The sequence below is a fragment of the Desmodus rotundus genome, chromosome X, assembly GCF_022682495.2.
Source record: "Desmodus rotundus isolate HL8 chromosome X, HLdesRot8A.1, whole genome shotgun sequence".
Lineage (NCBI taxonomy): Eukaryota > Metazoa > Chordata > Mammalia > Chiroptera > Phyllostomidae > Desmodus > Desmodus rotundus.
The window spans coordinates 21,326,053-21,350,673 of NC_071400.1; the positions used below are offsets into that span (position 1 = coordinate 21,326,053).

Consider the following 24,621-nt stretch of genomic DNA (forward strand, 5'->3'; position numbering starts at 1 on the left):
CTTATAACCTTGCTTCATGAGAAAAGGTGAGAAAGGTAGAGGTGAGCACATTTAACAAGCAAAATAGAGACAGACTCATAGATAGAGAACAGGTTGATGGCTGTGGGGGGTTAGAAGGTGGAGGGATTGAGCAAAAGTGAAAAAAAGACTCATGGACATGGACAACAGTGTGGTGATTGCTGGGGGAAGGGTATAAGGGGGATAAATGGTAATGGAAAAAAATACAATAAAAATGTCTATGCTAAGATAAGTAGATAACACACTTATTGAACTAATACATGCTCATAGTGAAAAGGAACAATATACAATAAAAAATGTTAGTAAACTAGAAATGAAGTATTTCTTCATCTCCAGAGATAATGATGTTTTTTATACATAATCACAAACTTACGTGTAGACAAAAACTAAATTATTTCTAAATAAAATCATGCTATATATGCTATTATGTGTCTTTAAATAATTTTTACTCAACAATATACCTTGAAATATATTGACAGTGGCAGCACCTAGTTAAAAAAATGAGGAAGACCTATGAACATAGATGTAAATAATTTTTTATTATCAGTATATATGGGTCTCCCTCATTTTTTAAAAGATAGTATTGCTTGATTTTGCCTAGTTTCTTAGCTTGTAAATTATCATATGTTAAGTGCCTGCTGCATATCCAGTAGACTACTGTATGTAAGAGAAAATATGAAGGAAGAAAAAATATATTCTTCACTCTCAAGGAGCTTACCTTGGAGTTAGACATACACAGTTCAAACACATTAATAGTGAGCATTTTGAGATTATATATAGTAAATCTTGAATTATGTGGAATAGACTGCCAATGAAGTAAGAGGTGGAAGAAAAACAACGTCTTATGGTTTATTGAGGAAGTTAAAATGGAACTAACAGTTGGAAAGAGGCAGGAAATTAATATTTTGTTGAATATCTGTATGAAGTTAGGTACTTTACACGACATTTTCTTGAATTTACCTTACCACTTCAATTAGGTTGATATTAAACCAATATTAGAAGTGAGAAAACAGATCCAAGCAATTTCACCAGAGTCATATGATTAGAAGTAGTGCAGGGAAGATTTGAATTATCCAATTTAATGTCAAGTTCATGCTCTTTCTACTATACCTAAATAATGTAGACAGTCTTCGGTAAGAAGGAAGGGTATTTTGGATGGAAGAAGCAGTACAAACGAGTACTTCAAGGGACACAGAATGGTGTTTTCAAGTAGTCAGAATATGCAAATGACAAACTGAATTACTTTTTAATTAATTTTACTTAGAGCACTCTGCGTATATAATATATATGTGTTGTGTGTGTGTATTATATATATATATTATATATAGCATATATATACACTATATATATGCTATATATAATATATATATATAAAGTATAGTTTAGAAAAGAAAGGGACCAGTTCATAAAATTGGTTACATTTGGGAGGGTGGGAAAGTTTTTTGTTTTGTTTTATGGTAGGTGGACTACTAAACATTAAGTAACATGCCAGGAAATGATTTTAGCATACCTATATAAAAGGGAAAATGATATTAAAGGGTTTTTTCCCCTCATTATATATTTTATTTATTTTTAAGTGTATTTTATTGATTATGCTATTACAGTTTTCCCAATTTTCCCCCTTTATCCCCCTTCCACCCCGCACCTCCCTAACCCTCCAGCATCCCCCCCCCCACTTAGTTCATGTCCATGGGATGTACATATAAGTTCTTTGAGTTCTCTGTTTCCTATACCATTCTTGACGTCTCCCCGTCTATTTTATGCCTACCAGTTATGTTTCTTCTTCCCTGTACCTTCCCCCCCATTCCTCCTGTTCCTATTTTACCTGTTCCTATTGCTATTATTTTAGTTTTGGTTGCTTCCTCAATACTTTTTTAACCAGAACAATACATGCCTCGTTTTAGAAAACAAATGTAATCTGAAAGTTATAACTACCATTTCTTGAAGGGTATGAAAGAGCAAGAGAGAGGATTGTTCACATGAGTATGCCTTTGTTTTGGGCCTATATACTCCCATGTTTTTTCAAGGCATCCACTATTATTAGTTTAGCTGTTTTTCTAATAATCATTTCCATATTTATAAAAATTTAATACACACACATATCTATATGTAACACAACCTCTTGAATCATAAGTTTTTGCCATTATCTAATGATTTTCCTGTAAAGCAATATGAAGATTTTAGATGTGTTACACTTACCTCTCCCTCCAAGCATCACCCAATATAGTTCTCAATTTGTTGTTAAATTTTATTTGATGTTTTCATTATGATGACCATAATAAACATTGTTCCCTGATGAGCATAGAACTATGGTATTAATATGTTATGGATACATTCACATTTTTTTCTTTTTAAAAATATATCTATAATAAGGTCTATAGCCAAGTCATTTCACACCCTTCTGTAGCCTCTTAACTCAATTTTCTACATGGTAAAACTTGTAAGGTAATTCAGCAATTTAGTATGGTGTGTACGTGTGTGTGTGTGTTCTCCTGAAGACATTCTTCCCCAAGAGTAATTGTACATTGCCTGGTTGCTCTCTAGACCTGTCAAAAGGCTATTGTCCTCGGACTTTCCTTTGTCTTTGTGTTATGTTAAATGGCATGTTTTCTGAATCCTGGGTCATCTTCCTTAAGTCTCATATTGGTGGATTCCTTCTAAGAAAGAAAGGGTGAATGGAAGGTAAATTTTGTCTGATGTTTCTGGCCTTCATTATTCATAAAAGAATATGTACCTTATGCCTAATGAAAATCTTGGCTGGGTATAGAATTTTAAATTAAAATTTATTTTTAGTAAGACTTCTGAAAGCAGTATTTTAACTTTCTTCTCTTCTCCACTCTCACTCTCACTCACTCTGTCTCACTTGCAAATATTCCCTTATCTCCAGCATTCTGAAATTTCACAATATGTCTCTCTCCTGTAGGTGTTTTCTTAATTATTGTGCTAGGTGTTGGTGAGCCCTTTCTATCTGGAGATTTATATCCTTTACTACTGGGATTTTTTTCTTATATTTTTTTACTTTAATAACATCCCCTTTTTTTCTTTGTTCTTTTTCTGGAACTTTTATTACGTGAGTTGTAACTTTAAAATTGATTTTCTAATAATCTTGTATTCCGTGCCCCCCTCCCCTCTGTCCCTCTCTCTCTCTCTCTCTCTCTTTCTATATATATATATATATAGTGCAAAAATAGGTTTACAGTTGTCAGTATGCAAAACAGAGTTTATTCTTTTTTTTTTTTTTTTTTTTTTTTTTTTTTTTTTTTTTTTTTTTTTTTTTTATCCTCACCCGAGGATTTTAGAGAGAGAGACGTCGATGTGAGAAAGAAACATCAGTCGGCTGCCTTCGGTATGTGCCCCAACTAGTGATCCAACCTGAAACCTAGGTATGTGCCCTGACTGGGAATCAAACCCCTAACCTTTTGATGTACAGGATGGCGCCCCAACCAACTGAGCAACCCAGCCAGGGCCAGAGTTTATTCTTGTATTATTTATTAATTATTGTATTTTCCATACAAACAACTGTAAACCTACTTTTGTCCACTCCTACATATATATATTTTAGTTCTACTTTTGGGACATTTATTCAACTTTGGCATTTGATATTTTACTGAATTTTGGCTATATTATTACAAACTTTTTGTTTTCTTAATGTTATTTTTTAGAACATTCTTGTCTTACCTCTCTAAAAACACTAATTATATTCTCTCTGATATTTTCTCCTGCCCTCTATATTATCTCTGTCTTCTTTACAGTCTCTCCTTCTGTTTTATTGCTTTTGTATTTCACATTGGAGGTTTTAGTCATATTTCTGATTCTCAGTAGTTGTGCATCCATATTTATGAATAAGGCACCAAGCTCTGGAGCGGGGAGCTGAGGGGGTGGAAGGATTGAGCAAAAAGGAAAAAGGACTCATGGACATGAACAACAGTGTTGTGATTGCAGAAGGAGAGGGTGAGTGAAGGTGGAAGAGAGTATAGGGAGATAAATACTAATGGGAAAAATACAATAAAATTAAGAAAAAAATTTTTTAAGTTTTTAAAAAAGAATGAGGCACCAAAATGACCACAAGGAGTTCTGTGTGCTTGGTCAGCACTTGGAGCTTGGTAGTTCTCACAGTATGTTCTTTGCTTAGTTTCTTCATGTGAGAAATGTCTCCATCTGTCCTGAGATGGAATAAGCCTCATTCAATATTCCCTATTTTCATTCTAGCACCTCATTCCTTCTTTGCTCTGTGCCTGGTACCTCTCAATCTTGTTCAGTTTTTCTATTATATCTCCCACCTGTTGCTGCTTATTCCTAGTTTATCTCCCTTTTGTTAATGCCAAAGTCTGTGGGGGTTTTTTTTAGATAATAGATACAGTCCCTTTCATAGATATAGTTATATTCTAGTCATAAAACTAAAACTCAGTTTGATTGGATTTGATGATTCCTAAAACTTTTTGGCCACTGCAAATAACTATTGTCATCTGTTATGTAGCTATCTAGCTTAATTTTACTAGTTTAGATATTAGAGATTGAATTTGAAGTTTCTTAATTTTGTTACCATTTACTGACAAATATCAATTCAGTAACTGCTATTAGCATTATTAAAGTACATGTTAAATATACTATATATTGCAAAAAAAAGTATTTAAAACTAAGATTTGCTTTTCTCCTTTTGAAAATTAGATAATTCAAAAATGGCAGAACTCTTTATGGAATGTGAAGAAGAAGAACTGGAACCATGGCAGAAGAAAGTGGAAGAAAATCAGGATGAGGATGATGATGAACTAATCTTTGTCGGAGAGATATCAAGTTCAAAACCAGCCATTTCAAGTAAGCATTTACTTTCTTTTTTATTGTTGTTTTATTACAGCCATCCTAATTGTGTCCCCTTTTGCCCTCCTCCACCCAGCCCACCCCTCTCACCCACAGTCAGTCCCCTTCAAGTAATCATTTACTTTCAATGAAATGTCATGAGATGTTTCCAATGGAAAAACCTCAATGATGTCTTATATGTCCTTGTTACTTGTGAGAAGGGACATAGAGGTCAGTAAGAATTTGTGAGACTCAGAGGGAGAATGTGGTTGGGACTTGTACTTAACAACATTGTAGGCCTTCTGAGATTGGAAATCATAATTTTTAGTGGAACCAAGTAGCCTATTATACCTGTTTATTTGTTAATTTTTATTTTTCTCCCTAAAGTCCAAATGCACCTAGACAAGGAAGTGTTTGGAATACTTTGCTTAAAATACTAGAATACTAAATAAGTTTGTGTTAGTCTCTAAGGGGGTTCTCACATCACAGTGTCATTTTGATTCGAGGCTACAGAATGAACAGGCACTGCATGATTCTACAATCTCTGGTCTGTGTACTAACATGGGCTGTGGCTTCTGACCACTGCCATCTTGCAGCAACTCCTGATTGTATTTATGAAGGAGGAGGACCTGGTCGTCAGTCCATGTACTTCAGTGATGCAGGCAGTGAGCACATTTAATCCTCATGGCTTTCGAGCAGAACATGACCATTATCTTTGTAGATTATTAGATTACAGTACATAATGTAATAATTACAATTACAGTACCTAGATTTAACATTGTAATAATATTAAAGTGAAAATACTGACGATGCTGCCTTAAATTTCCAATAAAAATGTGTAAAGTACAGAGGAACAACACACTGAACATCAGGGGAAAAAGAGGAAACAGATATTTTCTTACTTACCATGGCAGTGCATAATAGTGTGCTTGAGAGACAAGGGTTTTTTTTTCAATTTTTAAATTATTTTATTGTTCTTCAATTACAGTCATCTGCATTTTCTCCCCACCTCTCTACCCTACCCCAGCCAAACCCACCTCCCTCCCCTGCTTCCATCCTCCCCCTTGGTTTTGACAAGTTTTTAATTTTATGAAAGCCTAGTTCTTGCTTCTCTCTACTCTAAACTAGGAATAGCACTTCTCTTCATTTTCATCAGAGGTAGAATAATTTATTTTAATTTAATTCTCAGAATCATTTCTTGTGGCAAATTTGAGAGGTGCTAAGTTTAGTGCCACTTTAATTATAAAACAAACTAGGCATGTTAACGTGTTTGTTGTTGATAGTGGAACAGAATATTATATTCTTTTAATTATTGTTTCCTAGTCACTATGATTATTTTTATATGGAAATATTACTATATTTCAAGATTATTACTCAAATTATCTTACTGAAAACATGATGGTTCAAATAAGATTTATATCAACTATAAATGACTGTTAACGGTACTTAACTAGAATAAAGTGTATTCGTTTTAAGTGATTCTATCAAAAAGAAAGTTGATCCCAGTGAAATTTATTTTCTAATTTAACTCAGAATTTAAATGATTTTATTGATGTGTTATGTGTCAGCCATAAAATATTTTTACCATATGGATCATAGCTCTGTAAATACCTTGAATTTCTGAAAGCAAACAATATCAAGTTGTTTTTGCAGATTTTTCTCCTAGGTGACTTCCGTAGTGCTTAGTCATAGAGCACTGCATTCCTGTTATCATAAAACAAGCCTGTGTGGCCCTGTACTTTATAAATTATTTTATGAAAATGTGGTTCTTTTTACTAGGAGGAACAAAAGGAAATTTGCTGAGGTTTTATGGAATTTTTTAATTTAATCTTTATTACATCTTTTCTGTTACCATGTAGTCCTCTTGTATACCCCCCAGCAATCACCACACTGTTGTCCATGTCCTTGAGTCCTTTTTCTGTTTCTCACTCCCTCCACGCTCTAACCTCCCCCTGCCACTAGATGTCATCCTGCTCTCCATCTGTGAGTCTGTCCCTGTTTTCCTTGTTAGTGCAGTTTGTTCGTTAGATTCCACATATGAGTGAAATCATATGATATTTCTCTTTCTATGACTGACTTATTTCCCCTAGCATAATGTTCTCCAGGTCCATCCATACTGTCTCAAAGGGTAAAATTGTCTTCTTTTGTATGGCCGAGGAGAATTCTATTGTGTAAATGTACCATAGCTGTTTTATCCATTCATGTATTGATGGACATTTGCACTGCTTCCATTTCTTGGCAATCGTAAATAACACGGCAGTGAACATAAGGGTGCTTACATTCTTTCGAATTCGTGTTTTGAGTTCCTTTGGATATATTCCCAGAAGTGGGATCACTGAGTCAAAATGCAAACCCATTTTTAGTTTTTTGAGGTGTTTCCATACTGCTTTCCACAGTGACTGCACCAGTCTGCATTCTGTGGGATTTTTAAAAATTTAATCAATGTATATATTTTTTACATTCAATATTGTGTATTAGTTTCAGGTGGACAGCATTGTGGTTAGATAATCATATATTGAATACTTTACAAAGTGATCCCCCTATACTTCCACTACCCACCTGGCACCATACACAGTTATTACATTATTATTGACTCTATTCCCTATGTTGAACTTTACATCCCCATGGCTGTTTTGTAACTACCAATCTGTACTTCTCAATCCCTTCACTCTCTCTCCCAGTCCTCCAAACGCCCTCCTATCTGACAATCACTGGTCTGCTCTCTGTGTCTAGGAGTATGTTTCAAATATGTGTGTTTATTTTGTTCATTGGATTCCACATATAAGTGAAATTATATGGTATTTGTTTTTCTCTGACTTATTTCACTGAGCATAATGCCCTCTAGGTCCATCCATGCTATCACAAATTATAAGATTTCATCCTTTTTTTTATGGCTGAGTAACATTCCATTCTATATTATGTACCATCCCTTTTTTTTTAATATATATTTATTTATTTATTTACTTATTTACTTATTTATTTATTTTTAGAGAAAGGGGAGGGGAGGGATAAAGAAAGGGAGAGAAACATCAATGTGTGGTTGTTGCCTCTTTCATGCCCCATACTGGGGACCTGGCTGGCAACTCAGGCATGTGCCCTGACTGGGAATCAAACTGGCGACCCTTTGGTTCCCAGGCCAGCACTCAATCCACTGAGCCACACCAGCCAGGGCTGTACCACCACTTTTCACCTGTTAGTCTGTTGATAGGCACTTGGGTTGCTTCCATATCTTGACTATTGTAAGTAGTGTAGCAATAAACATAAGAGTGTACATATTTTTTTAATGAGTGTTTTGGGTTTCTTCAGGTATATACCTAGAAATAGAATCACGGGGTCATGAGGCAGTTTCATTTTTAATTTTCAGAGGAACATCCATACTGTTCCATAGTACTTACACCAATATGCATTCCCACCAACAGTGCACAAGGGTTCCCTTTAGTTCACATCCTCACCAACACTCGTTATTTGTTGATTTATTGATAGTAACCAATCTCACAGTTGTGAGGTGATATCTCATTGTGGTTTTAACCTGCATTTCTTTGATGATTAGTGACAATGAGCATCTGTTCATAAATCTATTAGCCAATTGCATGTCCTCTTTGGATAAATGTTTATTTAGGTCATTTGTCCATATTTTTAATTGGATTGTTTTCTTAGTGTTGAGTTATATGAGTTCTTTATAAACTTTAGATATTAACCTCTTACCAGATGTCTCATTGGCAAATACCTTCTCCCATTAAGTAGGTTGTCTTTTCATTTTGTTGATAGTTTCCTTTGCTGTGCAAAAACTTTTTAGTTTGGGGGATTTTCTTAATGCTGTGTACCTTTTACTGATTAGCAATTTTAGGCAAATCTCTACTCTTCCAAATTTTCATTTGACTCCCCAATAACCTACAAGTTATGGGTTCACATGGGTCCAAGAGTGAGCAATGTTAAACTGATCTAGAGGGTCATGTCAGTCTCAGATTTGCTTTTGGCATAGTCATAGATTTGAGATATTCTGGGTTCAATTTAGTCTGTAGTCTCTGACAGTGTTCCTTTTAGAACTTATGAGTAATGGTACAGATAATCCAATCAGCTTACCCTTAATGAATCTTCTAGGCTTTTAGAGGTATGAATGTGGCATGGGGATTAGGGAAGGGCTTGAGTCACAGGAACACAGGTCTATATACAAACTTGTTCTATTATCTTTTATACATAACATATTCAAATAAATTTGAAAATATATTTTTATTTTTCAACTACAGTTTACATTCAATATCATTTTGTATTGGTTTCAGCTGTATAACATAGTGGTTAGACAGTCGTACTTTACAAACTGCCCCTCCCATATTTCCAGTAACCACCTGGCACCATACATAGTTATTACAATATTATCACTACATTCCCTATGCTGTACTTTACATCCCTATGACTATTTTGTAATTTCCCATCTGTACTTCTCAATCCCTTCACCTCTTTCGCCCAGTCCCCCAACCCTGCTCCCTTCTGGCAACCACAGGTCGGCTCTCTGTGTCTATGAGTGCGTTTCACTTTTGTTTGTTCATTTTAAATAAATGTAATTTTTATAGATATTTTGAACAGAGGTAACTCCAGCTCATCTTCAAAGGGAATAAAGAATGAAGTACTCAGTCAAGGTATAGTAGTACTGTACTGTATTAACTTTAAAGTCTAATATTTTGACAAAGTTGGTTGTATAGAAAAATATTTAACTTATTGTATAATTTTAAAATACAGGTGTTGCTGATGCCTTCAAGCCTACAAGTCAGCATTACGAAGACCCACCATCAAATCCAGTGGCTGCCTTACCTAGATTTAATCCTGACTCTAAATCTTCGCCTAGCCGTGTCATTCAGAATGTGTCTAAATCTGTAAGTGTTTCCAAAACCTCATTTACCTCAGGGACACGTTGAATATTATAATACCCAGTTAGAATTGTGGTCTATCAGAGCTAGTCACCATTTCTGTAGAAGCATAATCACTATAAGAAAATATCACCATCTTTATGATAGCTCAGTATTCAAAGTAATAATTACATGAACTCCTGTGAGTAAATCAGGTAATTATATTTAGCTTAATTTAAGTAGGTATAATATTGAAAACTATGCTATCTAAATAGTATAATCAGTAGTGAATATTGCATAATAGCAAATGGTTAAGATCGTAAATCGAACCAGCTATTCTTAATTGAAAGATTGTTCTAAGGTCATTGTTGCTTCTTACTCTGAAACATAGTTTTCGGAAGTTTAATTTTCAATATGTTTAACAGAAGTGATAGATAATGGTAATATTTAATATTATTTATTAGTCTACTAATACGGAGTTTTGTTCTAACTGCTACAAATAAGTTAATCTCATTTAATTCTTACCACTTTTTTATGATATAGGCACAATAATCATCCCCACTTTATAGTTGAACAAACTGAGACTCAGAAAGGCTGTATGATTCATTCAAGGCCACACAGCTGGTAAATGATGGATTTGCAATTTCAATCCAGGTTAACTAAGGGTTTCTTTTTAAGATTTTATTTATATATTTTTAGAGAGAGGGGAAGGGAGGAAGATAGGGAGAGAAACATCAATGTGTGGTTGCCTCTCATACGCCCCCAACTGGGGACCTGGCCTGCAACCCAGTCATGTGCCCTGACTGGGAATCAAACCAGCAAGTCTTTGGTTCATAGTCCAGCACTCAATCCACTGAGCCACACCAGCCAGAGTGAACTGAGAGTTTTTAAAATATGCACATACACACATCTATCCATTTTGGTATATACTTTTTAAAATAGAAGCATTGCCTTAGGGCAGGGGTGTCAAACTCATTTTCACCGGGGGCCACATCAGCCTCGAGGTTGCCTTCAAAGGGCCGAATGTAATTTAGGACTGTATACATGTGACTACTCCTTAACAGTTAAGCAAGAGCTCGGCGCTGCCGCCAGGTAGAAACAAGGTGCCGGGCTGGATTCGGCCCAAGGGCCTTGTGTTTGCCACCTGTGCCTTAGGGCGACAGTGTGGACCACAGACTATTGGGGTTCCCTGAGACTCTTAGGGTTCTGTGAAGTTAAAATTTAAAATTAGTCATAGTAAGACATTTTCCTTTTTACTTGTCAACATTTGCACTGGTGATGCAAAAGCAATGGAGGGTAAAACTTCTCGTACCTTAATATGAATCAAGGCAAAGGACCCAAACTATACGAGTAGTTTTTTTGTATTGGTGACTGCTGAGCATACCCACAGTAGAAAAATTTTATTTAAGAATATATTTCATGCCCTGGCTGGTGTGGCTCAGTGGATTGAGTGCCAGCCTGTGAACCAAAGGGTCGCCAGTTTGATTCTCAGTCAGGACACATGCCTGGGTTGTGGGCCTGTTTGGGGGCATGTGAAGGGTAACCACACATTGATGTTTCTCTACCTCTCTTTCTCCCTCCCTTCCCCTCTCAAAATGAATGGATAGAATTTTTTTTTTTAAAGAATATATTTCACTTAAGAATATCCTTGAAGAAATAATATTTTTTTTACTGATTTTATTAACTCAACCTTTGAATATACTTCTTTTGAAATATTCTGTGTAATGAAATGGGTGAGGTGCATAAAGCATTTCTGTATATGCAGTATAGGATTTTCTTAAGCACTTGTGTGATTCAATTGCAAGCTGACCTCACTGTCTTTTTTAATGGAATGTCATTTTTACTTGAAAGAATGACTGACAAAGCACCATATATTAGTTATTTATTGCTGAATAACAATAATACCACAAACTTAGAAGCTTAAAAGCAATATACTAGTTATCTCACAGTTTCTGTGAGTCAGGATTAGGATATGTCTTAACTGGCTTCTCTGCTTCAGGGTCTCATGAGGCTGCAATCAAGATGTTCGCCAGGGTTGCAGTAACATTTAAGAGTGCTTCCAAGCTCACTTGGTTGTTGGTGGTGTCCAGTTCTTTGTGGGTTGTCAGACTAAAAGCGTCGGTGTCTTGCTGATGTCAGCCACAAACTGCCCTCAGTTCCTTTCTGTGTAGGCTTTCCTGAGATGACTAGTTGCTTCCTCAAAACCAGCAAGGAAAAAAGTCCTCAGCAAGATGGCTTTGTAACAATCATGCACATGTCGTCACTTTTGCCATATTCTATAGGTTAGAAGCAGTCACAGGTCCCACACGCACTCTAGGGAAGATTATATAAGGGTGTAAATATTAGGAGGGAGTTGTGAGGGCTATTTTTAGAGTCTGTCTGAAACACAGTTTTTTAGTCCTCAAAAATGTCCAAAGTGTGCCCATCACAGAAAAGCACTAATAGTATTCTTGCCAATGATAAAATTTAAGCTTTGAAGCAAAAAATAGAATTTTGGTAAACTTGTGTCTGCATTCTGAAACACTTACCAGTAATAATAGGAGCTCTGGACTAGTAGTTCAAGAAACCAGGATTGAAAATGAGAGGAGACAGGAGTACTGATTCAGCCTTTGATCCTAACTAAAATATTGTCACAACCCCTCTGGGCCTCCCTTTCTAAAATCAGAACCTTAATCCAGACTACTGGCTCTCAAATTTAGAGCATCTAAGCATCCATGGACTGTTTTTAATACTTTAAAAAAAAACTGAGCCCTGGCTGGTATGACTCAGTGGATTGAATGCTGGCCTGCAAACCAGAAGGTCACCCGTTCAATTCCTGGTCAGGCCACATGTCTGGATTGCGGGCCTGGTCCCTGGTTGGAGGCATGTGAGAGGCGACCAATCGATGTTTCTCTCACATATCGATGTTTCTCTCCTTCTCTGTATCCCTCCCTTCCACTTTTTCTAAAAATAAATAAATTTTTTTAAAAAAGAAAAACTTAATAGGTGTATCTGAAGATGGCAGGCTACCAGAAATGCAAATTTCTTGATTTTAGTTGGAATCAGATTAATTTAGTGGTGTTTTCACACCGTCCTAAGCTGTTTGGCACTAGGGGGAAAAAACGAAAAGGATACATCATGATTTAAATGCAGAGAAATGAAAATAATCCCTACATTGATTGGACCCAGGGAGAAAGATTAACAGAGAGTAGAGGGGTAGAATCTTTCTTGTTAGAAAAGTTAGAAACCAGAGCTTATTCAAACTCAGAATTTTTGTTTCTGTGAGCATGGTTGTTTAATCAAAGCTCCCCAATCAGGTTCCCAGTCCTGCTTTTAGAAAATAGAGCTTTTTAAAAATAGAGATTTTTGTCACTTCCTGTAGGGTAAGGTGAGGCCTGGGCGTGATAGATTTTTTTTAAAAAAACTCTCCAGGTTACTTTAATGTGCAGCCAGGGTTGAATAGAACCCATGTATATTCTCAAATGAATTGAGATTCTTATGATTTTCTCTGAAATTTTTAAACTTTTTTATTCTCTTTACCTCAACAACTCTTGAGCAATCAGAGAGGTAATTATTGTTATTCTTTTTAAAGTCAGTGTGATATAGCTTAAGGGCACAGGCTTTGTAATCAGGCCAACCTAGGTTCTAATTCCAATTTTATCATCAATAGCAAGCTAGGATGTATTGGGAACCTTACTTAACAACACTTAAGTTATCTATTTATAATATTAGGTACCTTACCATTGTATTTTGTATCTTTCTGAACTATTTTATAAGATTCAAGAAATTCCCACTTGGTGAATTATTTTAGCATGTTATTTGTTGAATAATGTGTCTGCTCCCTGAAATGGTGGTACTTAATTGACGAGAGTTATCACCTAGGAAAGAGTTTAAAGTATTAACATTATTTGGAGGAACTTCTGTTGAAGAACTATATCGGACATTTGGAAAAATATCTGCCTTGCAATAACATTGTGGTTGGTTACAAGTAAGTCATAAAGACATTATTGATTTTATATAATACACATTAAGGCTCAAATGCAGAAATGTGCCTGCAATACCTCAATTCTAGGAATGGAATGGCTTGGGTCAGTCAACGGAAAACTTAGGAGCAAAGGAAGATTATTAAAACCTGATTGGCTCTCAACTTGTAAGCACAAAACACTCAAGCAAGATTCTTATATTCCCATTATAAAGGTAATATGTATGGGAGGTGGAAAAGAAACAGAAGAGGATGCAGATTGTATTTTGATTTTGTTTCTCCAAATGGTTCGTGTGGTGTATAGAATATATCATTAATCCAGATTATATTTTATGTGCAGATTACTGTTCTTTTTTTCACTGAAGTTTATATTGGAAACATTTTCTTTGTCACTGGATATTTCTCAAAAACATGGTAGTCTGTGATTTAATTTGTTTAACCATTTCTCCATTGTTGGACATACAGATTTTCTTTTTTTTTTTTCTATAACAAATAATTCTTCATTAAATATTTTCATTTCCTTAGCATGAATTCTTAGAAGCAGGATATTTGAAACAATTGGATCAAAAGATAGGAACTTTTTAAATCCCTTGTTAGAGACTGCCAAAATTTTTTGCAGAAAAGTTTTACCAAAATATAACTTCTACTTTGCCAATAATATCGTTGTTTTAATTTTAACTTTTATTTCAAGCTAATTTTATATTTCCAGAAAAATTATAATAATAATCCAGAGTGTTCCCATATACTCCTTACCTAGTAGATGCTAATTTTGACAGAGTAATAATTACCTTTGTGTTTTATTAGTTACTAATAGTCAAATCATAAGGTTATCTTTATAGTAGTGGCATACAGTTAAAATCACCTTTATAAAAGTTTATGAAACAAAATAATTACAACTTTTTACAGGATTTTACAAAGAATTCATCACAAGTTGAATCGGATGATTCTTCAGACTTACTGTTTGACCTGACCCAGGACACAGTGCCACTGTCCCAGGACAGATCAACGATTTATATAGAAGGTTTGGTTTAGCACTTTTTATAAATATAAAAAGAGAACTGATGAATATATGCATGGAATGAATTTCAATTTTGAAGCCCATACCTTCATGTTAAGTTTTTCATATATTGTAAGATGGAAGGAATCTTAACAGTTTACGATTGCCTTTCTTGGGTAATTTTATATAACAGTGTATTTAATAATAGAATATTTTATTTCTTTCTATTAAGTTGACTAACATGTATTCTTTGACCTCATTCTCACTTGGAACCAGCCATAGGCTGAAAAAAATCTTAATTTCTGTGAGTCAGGGAAGTCCCCTTCATGCCCTAATGCTATAGAGTAAGTGTTAATTATTTGGGAGGTCTTTGGTATGAGAAAAATTGCATGGTTATAGCTGATTTCTTCACAAGCTAAGTTAGTGTCTTTCTATCTAAATAAATGATGTAGATGTGACTGTTAAATGTGATTATAGAGTGGTATTATAAAATGACAGTACTAAAGAAACTTTGATTTGCACATAATAAATACTCAGTAAATATCCATTTAAGGAATAATAAAAATTTCCAATTGAAGAAGAGCTACAATTCTTTGTATACTTTGCAAGTTCTTTATTATTGTTGTTAGTATTCCTTAAACGAATTTTGTCTACTTGAAAATTCCCTATAATCAAAGCAATTACTATTTCTATATTAGCAAATTTGATATATTTCACTAAAATGAAGCTAGGTTCACAAGAATTTTTTTGCATGTTTAACTTGTTTACTTAATAAATTAGTATGCATTTGCCAAACCAAAACAGTAAGAAATGTGTAGTAATATGTATACTAAAAATATTTTCCCATTCTGATAATACTTGGTTTGATAGTCACCTATCTAGGTATACAGATACAGTTAGTAAAATAGCCAAGAACCAAAATAAATGAGGAGGAAGAGTACTTGTCTGAAATCTGACTTTATAAAGCACATGGTCTTGCCCTGGCTGGTGTGGCCCAGTGGACTGAGCATGGGCTGCGAACCAAAGGGTCACCAGTTAGATTCGCAGTCAGGGCTCATGCGTGGGTTGCAGGCCAGATCCCCAGTACGGGGCACACGAGAGGCAACCACACATTGATATTAGTATCCCCCTCTTTCTCCTTCTATTCCTCTCTCTCTAAAAATAAATAAATAAAATCTTTTTTTTTTAAAGCACATGGTATTTACTTTTTTTTATTCCTCACCCAAGGACATTTTTTCATTGCCATTAGAGAATGGGAGAGATGAAGGGAGAGAGAGAAAAACATCGATTTGAAAGAGAAGCACTGATTGGGTGCCTCACATACATGCCTGGACAGGGGATGGTATGCACCTGGACCAGGGACCAAACCCACAACCTAGGCCTACGCTCTGACTGGGAATTGAACCCTGAACCCTTCAGTTACAAGAGGATGCTCCAACCAACTGAGCCACACTGGCCAGGGCAGCACATGATCTTTAATTATAGAAAAAGCCTGAATTCTTGAAGCTTCTAAGGGGTAAAGATAGTGATTCCTACACTCTCTCCTTAAGTTGTAGTACTACGAGGAGTGAAACATTGCCCTAAATAGTAGATAAGGTTATAGTTGATTAGGAGGATAGAAGTTTCAGCCTCTATTCTAAACATTTCTGTGGCCTTTATCAAGTCAAGTAACGTCTTTACACCTATTTTTTTCATATTATTAAAATAGATACTTTTATTTTTCTCACATAATGCATTCATTCTTCAGACCTGAAAGCAGCCATTTGGAGATATAATTTTAATTCTTGTTCTACTTATCTTAGAGCTTTTTTGAGGCTCAAATAAAACAAGTGAGAAGCAAGAAATACATTAAAGCCTTAAAGGACTTGACAATAAACAGTTGTTCACATGATAACTATGGATGCTAATATGTGCTATGTGTTCAGAAGACTGACTAATAGACTTCTGTCTAGGGTGATCATAGAAGGTTCTTGGAGAAAGTTGGACTTGAACTTGATTTTGGAGAATGAGAATAGGATTTTATTGGCATCAATGAGGATAGTGAACAGCACAAGTCAAAAGCAACAGATATAAATAAGTTAAAGAGTCACAATTTTAAACTATTGAGCTCAGGGTGATTTTATTTAACTTGGAGATTTATGCATACTTTAAAAAATTATATATAAAAGTCTATTTTTACTATACAGCCTGCTAGATACTCAGTTGCCTAGTCCAAAATAACCAGCACTCATTGGTTGTTCAGGTAACCTAAGCATGTGAGAAGAATGTTAGTGTGCTCACACAAAAATCAGTCCCCAGTGTCTGCAGTAGGATGTATTTGAAGATGGAAAAAATTATTCCTATGTTATCTCAAAAACTAAAACACAGATTTGATGTGAAGTTTTAGAATTTTTATCACAAATTATAATTGTGTGTTATTTTCTAAAGGAACTCTGCTGGATCTGGTTATAGCCTAAATAGCCCCACTTCTCTTGCAAATGCCCTGAATTGCATCATCCGGTAGCCTTTAAGGCACAGGTGGCAAACACAGGGCCCGAGGGCCAAGTCCGGCCCTCCACCTTGTTTTATCCAGCTGCACCTTGTTTCTACTCGGCAGCAACGCGGAGTTCTCATTCTCACTTAACTGTTAAGGAGTAGTTATATTTACACAGTCCTAAAATTACACTCAGCCCTTTAAAGGCAACCTCGAGGCTGATGTGGCCCCCGGTGAAAATGAGTTTGACGTCCCTGCATTAGACTCACGGGAATAAATATAATTTAAACCACCAGTCAGGTTGTTAAGTAGAAAAAGAACCAACTTTAGTTTTCCATAAGTACCTTAAAATGTTTCTCTAAATTTTTAGATTAGAAATTGTTTTTGTTTACAAGCACAAATGCATTTGCACGTCTAAAAATAAATTCATTTTTGGAACTGAGTTTCGAATATTCTCTGTGGTTTAATTTTGGAAGCTATTTTTTGGTCTGACTTTTCCTGGTACCTATTTATGTATTTCTTTATTCAAAAGCGTCTTTAGAATTTTTTGCTTACAAGTTTATTTCATGAGTTTAAATATGTGTGGTCTATTATAGCTGTTTGTGCAATTTCTACCTATTGATCATATAAATTTTGATCATTCTTTATTGTCATTTGTATGATATGGTAATTCAGTTGTATTACCTTTAATTTAGCGCTGAAGTATTTTTACTTAATTGTAAATGTAAGACCATTTTAGTAGCATTTGTAAGCAATGTTCTATACTAAAACATTTACAAATATCTTTCTTACTTTTTAAATTGTAGCTCTGGATGAAACTTTTCCTATACAAAAACGTTCTCTTATAGCAAGCAGACTTAATCCAAGAAAGCCAAAGACCAACGAAGATGTTTCTGAAATAGATTCTTGTGCTTCGTTATCTTTAGACAGCTCTCCTTCAGTGACATCCTCCCCGATTATGACATCAAAAGGTAAACATGAATATGGCGTATAAAAAAGAAATATAAGTGTCAGAAATTGTGATAAATTTTAAAACTATTACTACTGGTTGCTTAAGGTTTAAAATGAAAAATTCGAGTCATAATAATCCTTACTTATTTCAGATACCTCATCAATTGAACATAAAACTGGAATGCCTTTTCAAAGATCTTGCCCCAAGTGCAATGTTCAGTTCAATCTTTTGGATGCTTTGAAATATCACATGAAGGTAAAATTTTTCAAATTTTTATGTTTAGAAATACAAATATTTAAAAATATTACAGATTGATATGTAGTAAATGCTAGTTTGTCTAGACATTTAGATAAATCTCCTCATTGGTATTTTCATATAACTTAAGTAAAAATTGATATTCATAATGATCATCTTCATATAAGATTTTAAAATACTTCTCAAGTATCAAATTTTAAAAATTAAATTTATATACACTACAGTATATGCATATTGCATTTTAATTTTAATGAAAATGTACTAATCAGAATATTTTAGGTGCTTAATCTTACACGTGATTTAAAAATTCCCTTTTTTATCTTTTGTTCATTTTTTCATACATATGTCACATTACTTAATGAAACTTTTTGTCATGCATTTCAATTTTCAGTACTCAGATGTAAACTGCTAATGGTGAATCACTTCATATTATTTAAATGATTGTTTTAACTCAATCCAGAATGTAGTTTATATATAACTGTTATAAATTCTAGCTTTATATTGGTGTAGGAAGCTCTTGGAATTAGGTTTTTGGTAATTTTCAAAGTATTAGTGAACTATGGGGTTTAGGGATCAGTGTTCTGTGTGTCTAATCTGTAAAGCTAATCTGTATTCTTCTTGCATGCCTGGTATAAATGACAGAAGGGGGAAAGGAGGCAAGAAAAAAGGCAGTGTAGATTATATACAGGAGAGAAGGGATAAGAAGAGTACAAGGCGAAGAAGCAAATTAGGAAAGGTTATTATTACTATTTCAAAGTTTGACAGATTTTTCATTGAAATTCAGAATTTTCGAAAAAAAAAAATGTAATAAGCAAAAGGGCATCCCAAAATTCCAAATGCAGTATTTTTTTAATGTAAAACTGTGTTTGGTTTATCACTATTTCTACCTCTCTGAGTGACTCTTGCTAATTAGACTTTGGGTTTGGTTTTTATGTAAGAAGTAACTTCTACAGGTGCTTTTGGTTTTCCTATCTATGTAATATATAGAGATACTTGTTTTTATGTTTTGCATTAGATGGAGAGAGATAGAAAAGGGCTGAGTTTCTTAGTTATTTTTAATTTATTTAACTTTGGAAGTAATAACAGTCACATGATTCAAAAAGTATAAGAAGGTATACAGTAAAAAATCTCACACCTGTCTCCTTATTTGCCTAGTTCCCAATACAACTCACAAAGGAAATATTTTTTATTAATTTGTATCCTCTTTCATTTGCTTTCTGCATAGACAGGCACACATAAATCTTCTTATTTTTCATTCATTTTATGTACAAAACAGCATATTATATATACTCCTGCATCTGGAGAAAGTGGCAAACATTCTCTGACATGTAGCTTTTATCATCTTACAGCATTGCTTTTGATTAAAAACTATAGGAGACATATCAGTTAAAATTTTAGAAGATTACAGTAGGGTTGTCCATTTAAAAAATATGTGAATGTTATTTGGAAACTTGAAAATAAAGAGTGTTTTGGGGGAGGTATGGAGTTTGATAGCTATCAACCAGATCTAATGTACTAATACGTTATTTAGGTTCCTGTGTATTCACTTATATTTGTCTACTTGTTCTCTCATGGTTTGAGAAGGGTCTCAAAGTCTCACATTATCACCACTATTTTCTTTGGTATCTTCCAGTTCTGTTTTACAGTTGTTGCCATTTAGGAATATAGGTGAACCTATGTTTTTTAAACTTCATTATGAATGTACCCTTTTGTGTTTTTATAAACTGTCCCTTTTTTATCCTGGATTCCTTTTTTTTTTGACATCAGGCTCACAACCTTTGCTTTCTTACGATGTTCATTTGCCTGTTATATTCTGTGTTTATCTTTTTTATTTTCAACCCTTCCTAATCAATTGTTTTTATGTTTCTTGCTTTCACCAGAGTTGTTTTTTCCTTTGTGATCCTACATGAAATTTCTTTTTTTTTTTTAATTGTTCAAGTACAGTTGTCTCCATTTTCATCCCACCACGGCTCCCCGCCCCCCCATCCCCACCTCCCACCCTCAAACCTACCCAGTTTGGCTTTGTCCATGTTTCCTTTATATATCTTCCCCTATGTCCCCCGTTATCCCTCTCCCCCTTCCCCTCTGATTGCTGTCAGTTCGTTCTTTATTTTAGTGCTTCTGATTCTATTTTGCTTGCTTGTTTGTAGTGGTTGAGTTAAACATTTGTATTCATTGATAGGATAGATTTAATTGGTCTGATAGGTTTTATTGGTCTCGATTCTGTCATAATTTTTCTTGTGCTTTATTTTTTAAAGTCTTTCACTTTGTGATTGCATTGTGTGTATGTAGTTTGTGTGTTTAGGAAAGAGTTATTCTTAAAGAATAATAGGGAAATTCTACAGCTGAAAATTGTGTACAGTAAGGAAATTACTGTATACAATTTATCTCATTGGCAATAAAAAGCTTGTGTGTGAAAGTATTAACCTTTAGGGTCAGTTTATATGCAGTATTGATTTTATTCATGAGGTAGATTTCCATGATATTTTAGCATTCTAGATAGAATGTGTTGAGGTTTTCTTAAGTTTTTATTGTTATTCAATTACAGTTGTATGCCTTTTCTCCCCATCCCTCCACCCCACCCCAGCCGAACCCCCCCCTCCCCCAAATCCACCCTCACCCTTGATTTTGTCCATGTGTCCTTTATAGTATTTACTGTAATCCCCTTTCCCCACAAGCCAGACGATGAGGTTTTCAAGATGCAACTGATGCTTCTTTCCTTGGGTCGCACATATTTCCTAGGTACCTTGAGTCTGGGGAATGACAATTTACCTGTGCTCAAAGTCTAGTTCCAACCAGATTTTACTGAAATATTAATATGTTAGGCTGTATTTTAATACATATATGAAATGTTTGATTTTTGGCCAAGTTGCAAATTATTATTAGATATTTACATCAGTAAAATTTAATTGAAAGGAAAAAAGTTGATATATATAGCCATCCCGATCTTAAGGTTTTCTATCTGTTTATTTCTTTATTAAGATAAAAAGGGTGTATATTGTTTGAATTTTTTAGACTATATAAAGAAAGAAGCCAACATTTTGGTGAATATCGTTCCAGGTATAGTGCCAAGCACAGTTTTACGTGAACTGGCCCTAGTTTTAAACTCAAAATCATTTTTTGTTTTCTGATTTTTAAAAGAGATGTAAGTATGGCTTATATGTTTTTTTTCTTTCAGCGTTGTTGTCCAGACATGCTCAATAAGTTTTTGGAGATGATCAAAGTAGAAATTTCAAATACTGAAAGTAAAGAGAAGACTGGTACAGAGAAGGAAAAGTTGATCATGTTAGTTAGCGACTTTTACTACGGAAAACATGAAGGAGATGTTGACAATGAGCAGAAAACTTACACGACCTTTAAATGCTTCAGTTGCTTGAAAGTTCTTAAAAATAATATTAGGTATGTAAATATTTCTGTTTCTGTTTGAAAATTGGGATGCTACAGGTGTAATATTGTATCTTCATTTTTTTGCCATCTTATAAGCAATTTTAACAGTTTCTACAGAGAGCAAAGGCAGATTATCATGCGTGAAAGCCTTTGTCCTTTCTTGTATTTTTGGATTTTGACAGTTGGGTCCACTTAGTTGTATTTCTTTCAGATAACTTAAGAAAGGACAAAATTTACCTTAACCTAGGGGAAAATTACTTCTTTTATATTTATCATTAAAGTAGGAGGTTTCAGGGGACATTTTTATTTTTTAGTTGCTTTTCAGTCTTTTCTGTCATAAGAAGAACCACTTAATCCAGTTTGACCTCCTTCATAATAGTCTTATTTAATGCACTAATTTTTCAATTCATATTTATAACTTTTAGCACATTAACCTTGTGGGACAAAGTGATCTTTTTTTAGAGGAGGGCCAGTTCTTTGAAACATGTCTGCTTTGATTTTGTAGTTAGGCACATTTTAAAAGTAGAGGTTTAATTCTCAGTGCAATTTTGAAGGTTTATACATATATGCTTTAAATTTTAGGAATTTGTACTTTGCAGCCTTTGAGTTATATGACATATTACATATCTATCGTCGTAAGTGAGATAGTAATAAGAACAAAGTAATAAGACATTGATAGGTATTTTTCATTGTTTATACCATATAACCTGACATTGTTGTTCCAACATTTTATTATAAAAATTTCAACTATTCAGCAAAATTGAAAATTTTACAAAAAGCATCTGTGTGTATTTATCCACCTTGGTTCTACCATTAACATTTTACTACACTTGTATTACTACATATTTATTCATCCGTAGGCCCATCTGATTTTTTGATACTTTTCAGAGTAAATTGCAGGCATCAGTGCTCTTCCCCTACGTGAAATACGTGTACCTATATTGTGACTCACACACATATGTAAACTTTTAAAAATATTTACCCTTGATAACCATCATGTGTAAGCAACATTCTTAGGCATCCTGTAGGTCATTTGTAAGCCCAGAATTTATTTTAGTTTCTGGTGAATTTTAGATTTAGAATGAAGTACATAGAAAAATGCTGAACTACACTGTAATATAAGCGTAAACTAAATTGTGAATCCTATATTTAGGGTAGGGCTTTATAATTTCCAAAAGTTTTTCAAATATTGTTCATATGAGTTTTCACACTTCTTTACCGCCCTTTTATCAAGCCCTAATAGCCATCAATTACTAATGGTCTTGGTAGCTTAACAGAAGAGAAGTTGGACTTTGAGTTGTAACACGGACACACTGTGACCTCTGTCCATGTTTTTACCATGTTTACAGTAAAACACATCAGAAAATACATTAGTAATTTTGGTAAAACTCATGGAAAGTAGCTCATGGTTAAGTTCCTTATTATACTTAAATGTTATTCATGTGACAGTAGAAGTTCTATTTAGCAAAAGCTTTTTGACTTTTCTTTTAAGATTAGTCATTTAATATTAAATGAGAAATTTTCTTTTCTGTTATCATTTCAAAAGACTGATTACAGATTTCTACATTATCAGGCTATCTGGAGAGTTTAAGCTAACCATGTTTTACAGTATCTAGGAATTTTGTAGCTTTTTGACATATTATTCAGTAAATGAAACCTGAACAGTAAACACTGTCATATGTGTTAAATAACATTTTGCCTTAATAGTAAAAACTAGGATGGCAAATTACTGGTTTTAGAGAATGGTAGAAGCTAATAGCTCAAGATTTCTATTCTTTGCCCTATCAACATATTATTGGATTTTTTTTCTACATTGAGTATAACCAGTGTAGAACTATTTTGTTCTGTGAATAGCCTTGTAAGGGGGTTTAAGCAGTGTGAGCTGCTGATAGGGGCATTGTAATAATTGAAAGATAGCTAGTTGATTAAAAGATTATATAAACAGATTTTATTTCTTAAAAGTCATGAGCTGAAAGTTTAATGGCTCATGCCCTTTATATGTATTCAGGCAAGACTAAAACTTTTAAAATAGATTCAAATACAGATAAAGTTAAAATGAAAGGAAAAAAGACATTTCAAAGTGTGGGCCATAAGAGGCTCTAAAATGAAGTCGTATTTTGGAAGTATGAAAAGATGAATGTCAAAGCCTCCATAATGATTGCTGTCTAGATTGATGACATTGTCACTTCATTTCATTACTTCCTTTAGGGACTAATAGTGAATAATGGTTAATATTTGACACTGTCTTATTATTTTGATGGAATAACTTTATTTTGAAATTCAGTAAAAAGTTACAGTAAGCCTTTGAAATAGATATGCCTATTTCGATAGTACTCCCTGCCATCGAAGGTCATACTTCCTTCCTATAAGAAGCCTTTTTGGGAATCTGACATAGTAGAATGTAGAAATGGATGGTATTGTACTAAAAAGGCCATAGCCTGCAAGTTAAAAGGAATAATTTGTGCTAAAAGAAACTAGTACCATTAAATTATCAGTATTAAAATGCTATTACATGCATTTAGAAACCAAGACACATAAAAGTACTAATAATTTTTCCTTTAAGCAGCTGAAACCTATTTTATATATTTAAGGCCTCCAGAAGATTTCTCTCCTGACTCTATAGTAACTGCTTTTGGTGGTAGGGTTTCCTTCCTTTAAGTATTTTGTTTTAAAATGTAAATAGTATTTCATATATGGAAAAGAAGCCTGCTGTTTTTCTTTACAAAAAAAAATTTATTCTGAAATAATGGTGGAGAGTTCTAGCAAATTAGTAGTATTTCATATTAACTATTAATGGGTTATTTTAAAACAAAGAGATTATTTTGTACAAATAGATTTACTAAGCCACTTAATGAAAGTGATTATGTAAAGTGCACACTTTCCCCCTGTTTGGTGGGGCTCAGTGTGGGCTGTGGGCCAGCTCCCTGGTTGGGGGTG

At 34.1% G+C, this 24,621-nt stretch overlaps 1 protein-coding gene across 6 annotated transcripts in view; it reads left to right on the plus strand.

The window, feature by feature from the left end:
- Positions 1-24,621, plus strand: part of ZNF280C (zinc finger protein 280C) — a 59,352-nt gene that overhangs the window by 8,628 nt on the left and 26,103 nt on the right. For 2 of the 6 annotated variants that reach the window (XM_045200908.3, XM_045200909.3), the window contains exons 4-11: positions 3,310-3,364; positions 4,687-4,833; positions 9,387-9,452; positions 9,553-9,686; positions 14,527-14,641; positions 17,897-18,061; positions 18,194-18,297; positions 21,476-21,696. In XM_045200908.3, the coding sequence (XP_045056843.2) occupies positions 3,310-3,364; positions 4,687-4,833; positions 9,387-9,452; positions 9,553-9,686; positions 14,527-14,641; positions 17,897-18,061; positions 18,194-18,297; positions 21,476-21,696 (1,007 nt within the window). Of the gene's footprint in view, positions 1-3,309; positions 3,402-4,686; positions 4,834-9,386; positions 9,453-9,552; positions 9,687-14,526; positions 14,642-17,896; positions 18,062-18,193; positions 18,298-21,475; positions 21,697-24,621 lie in introns of all 6 variants that reach the window. The other 4 variants (XM_045200910.3, XM_045200911.3, XM_053917379.2 and 1 more) reach the window with 3 other exon arrangements.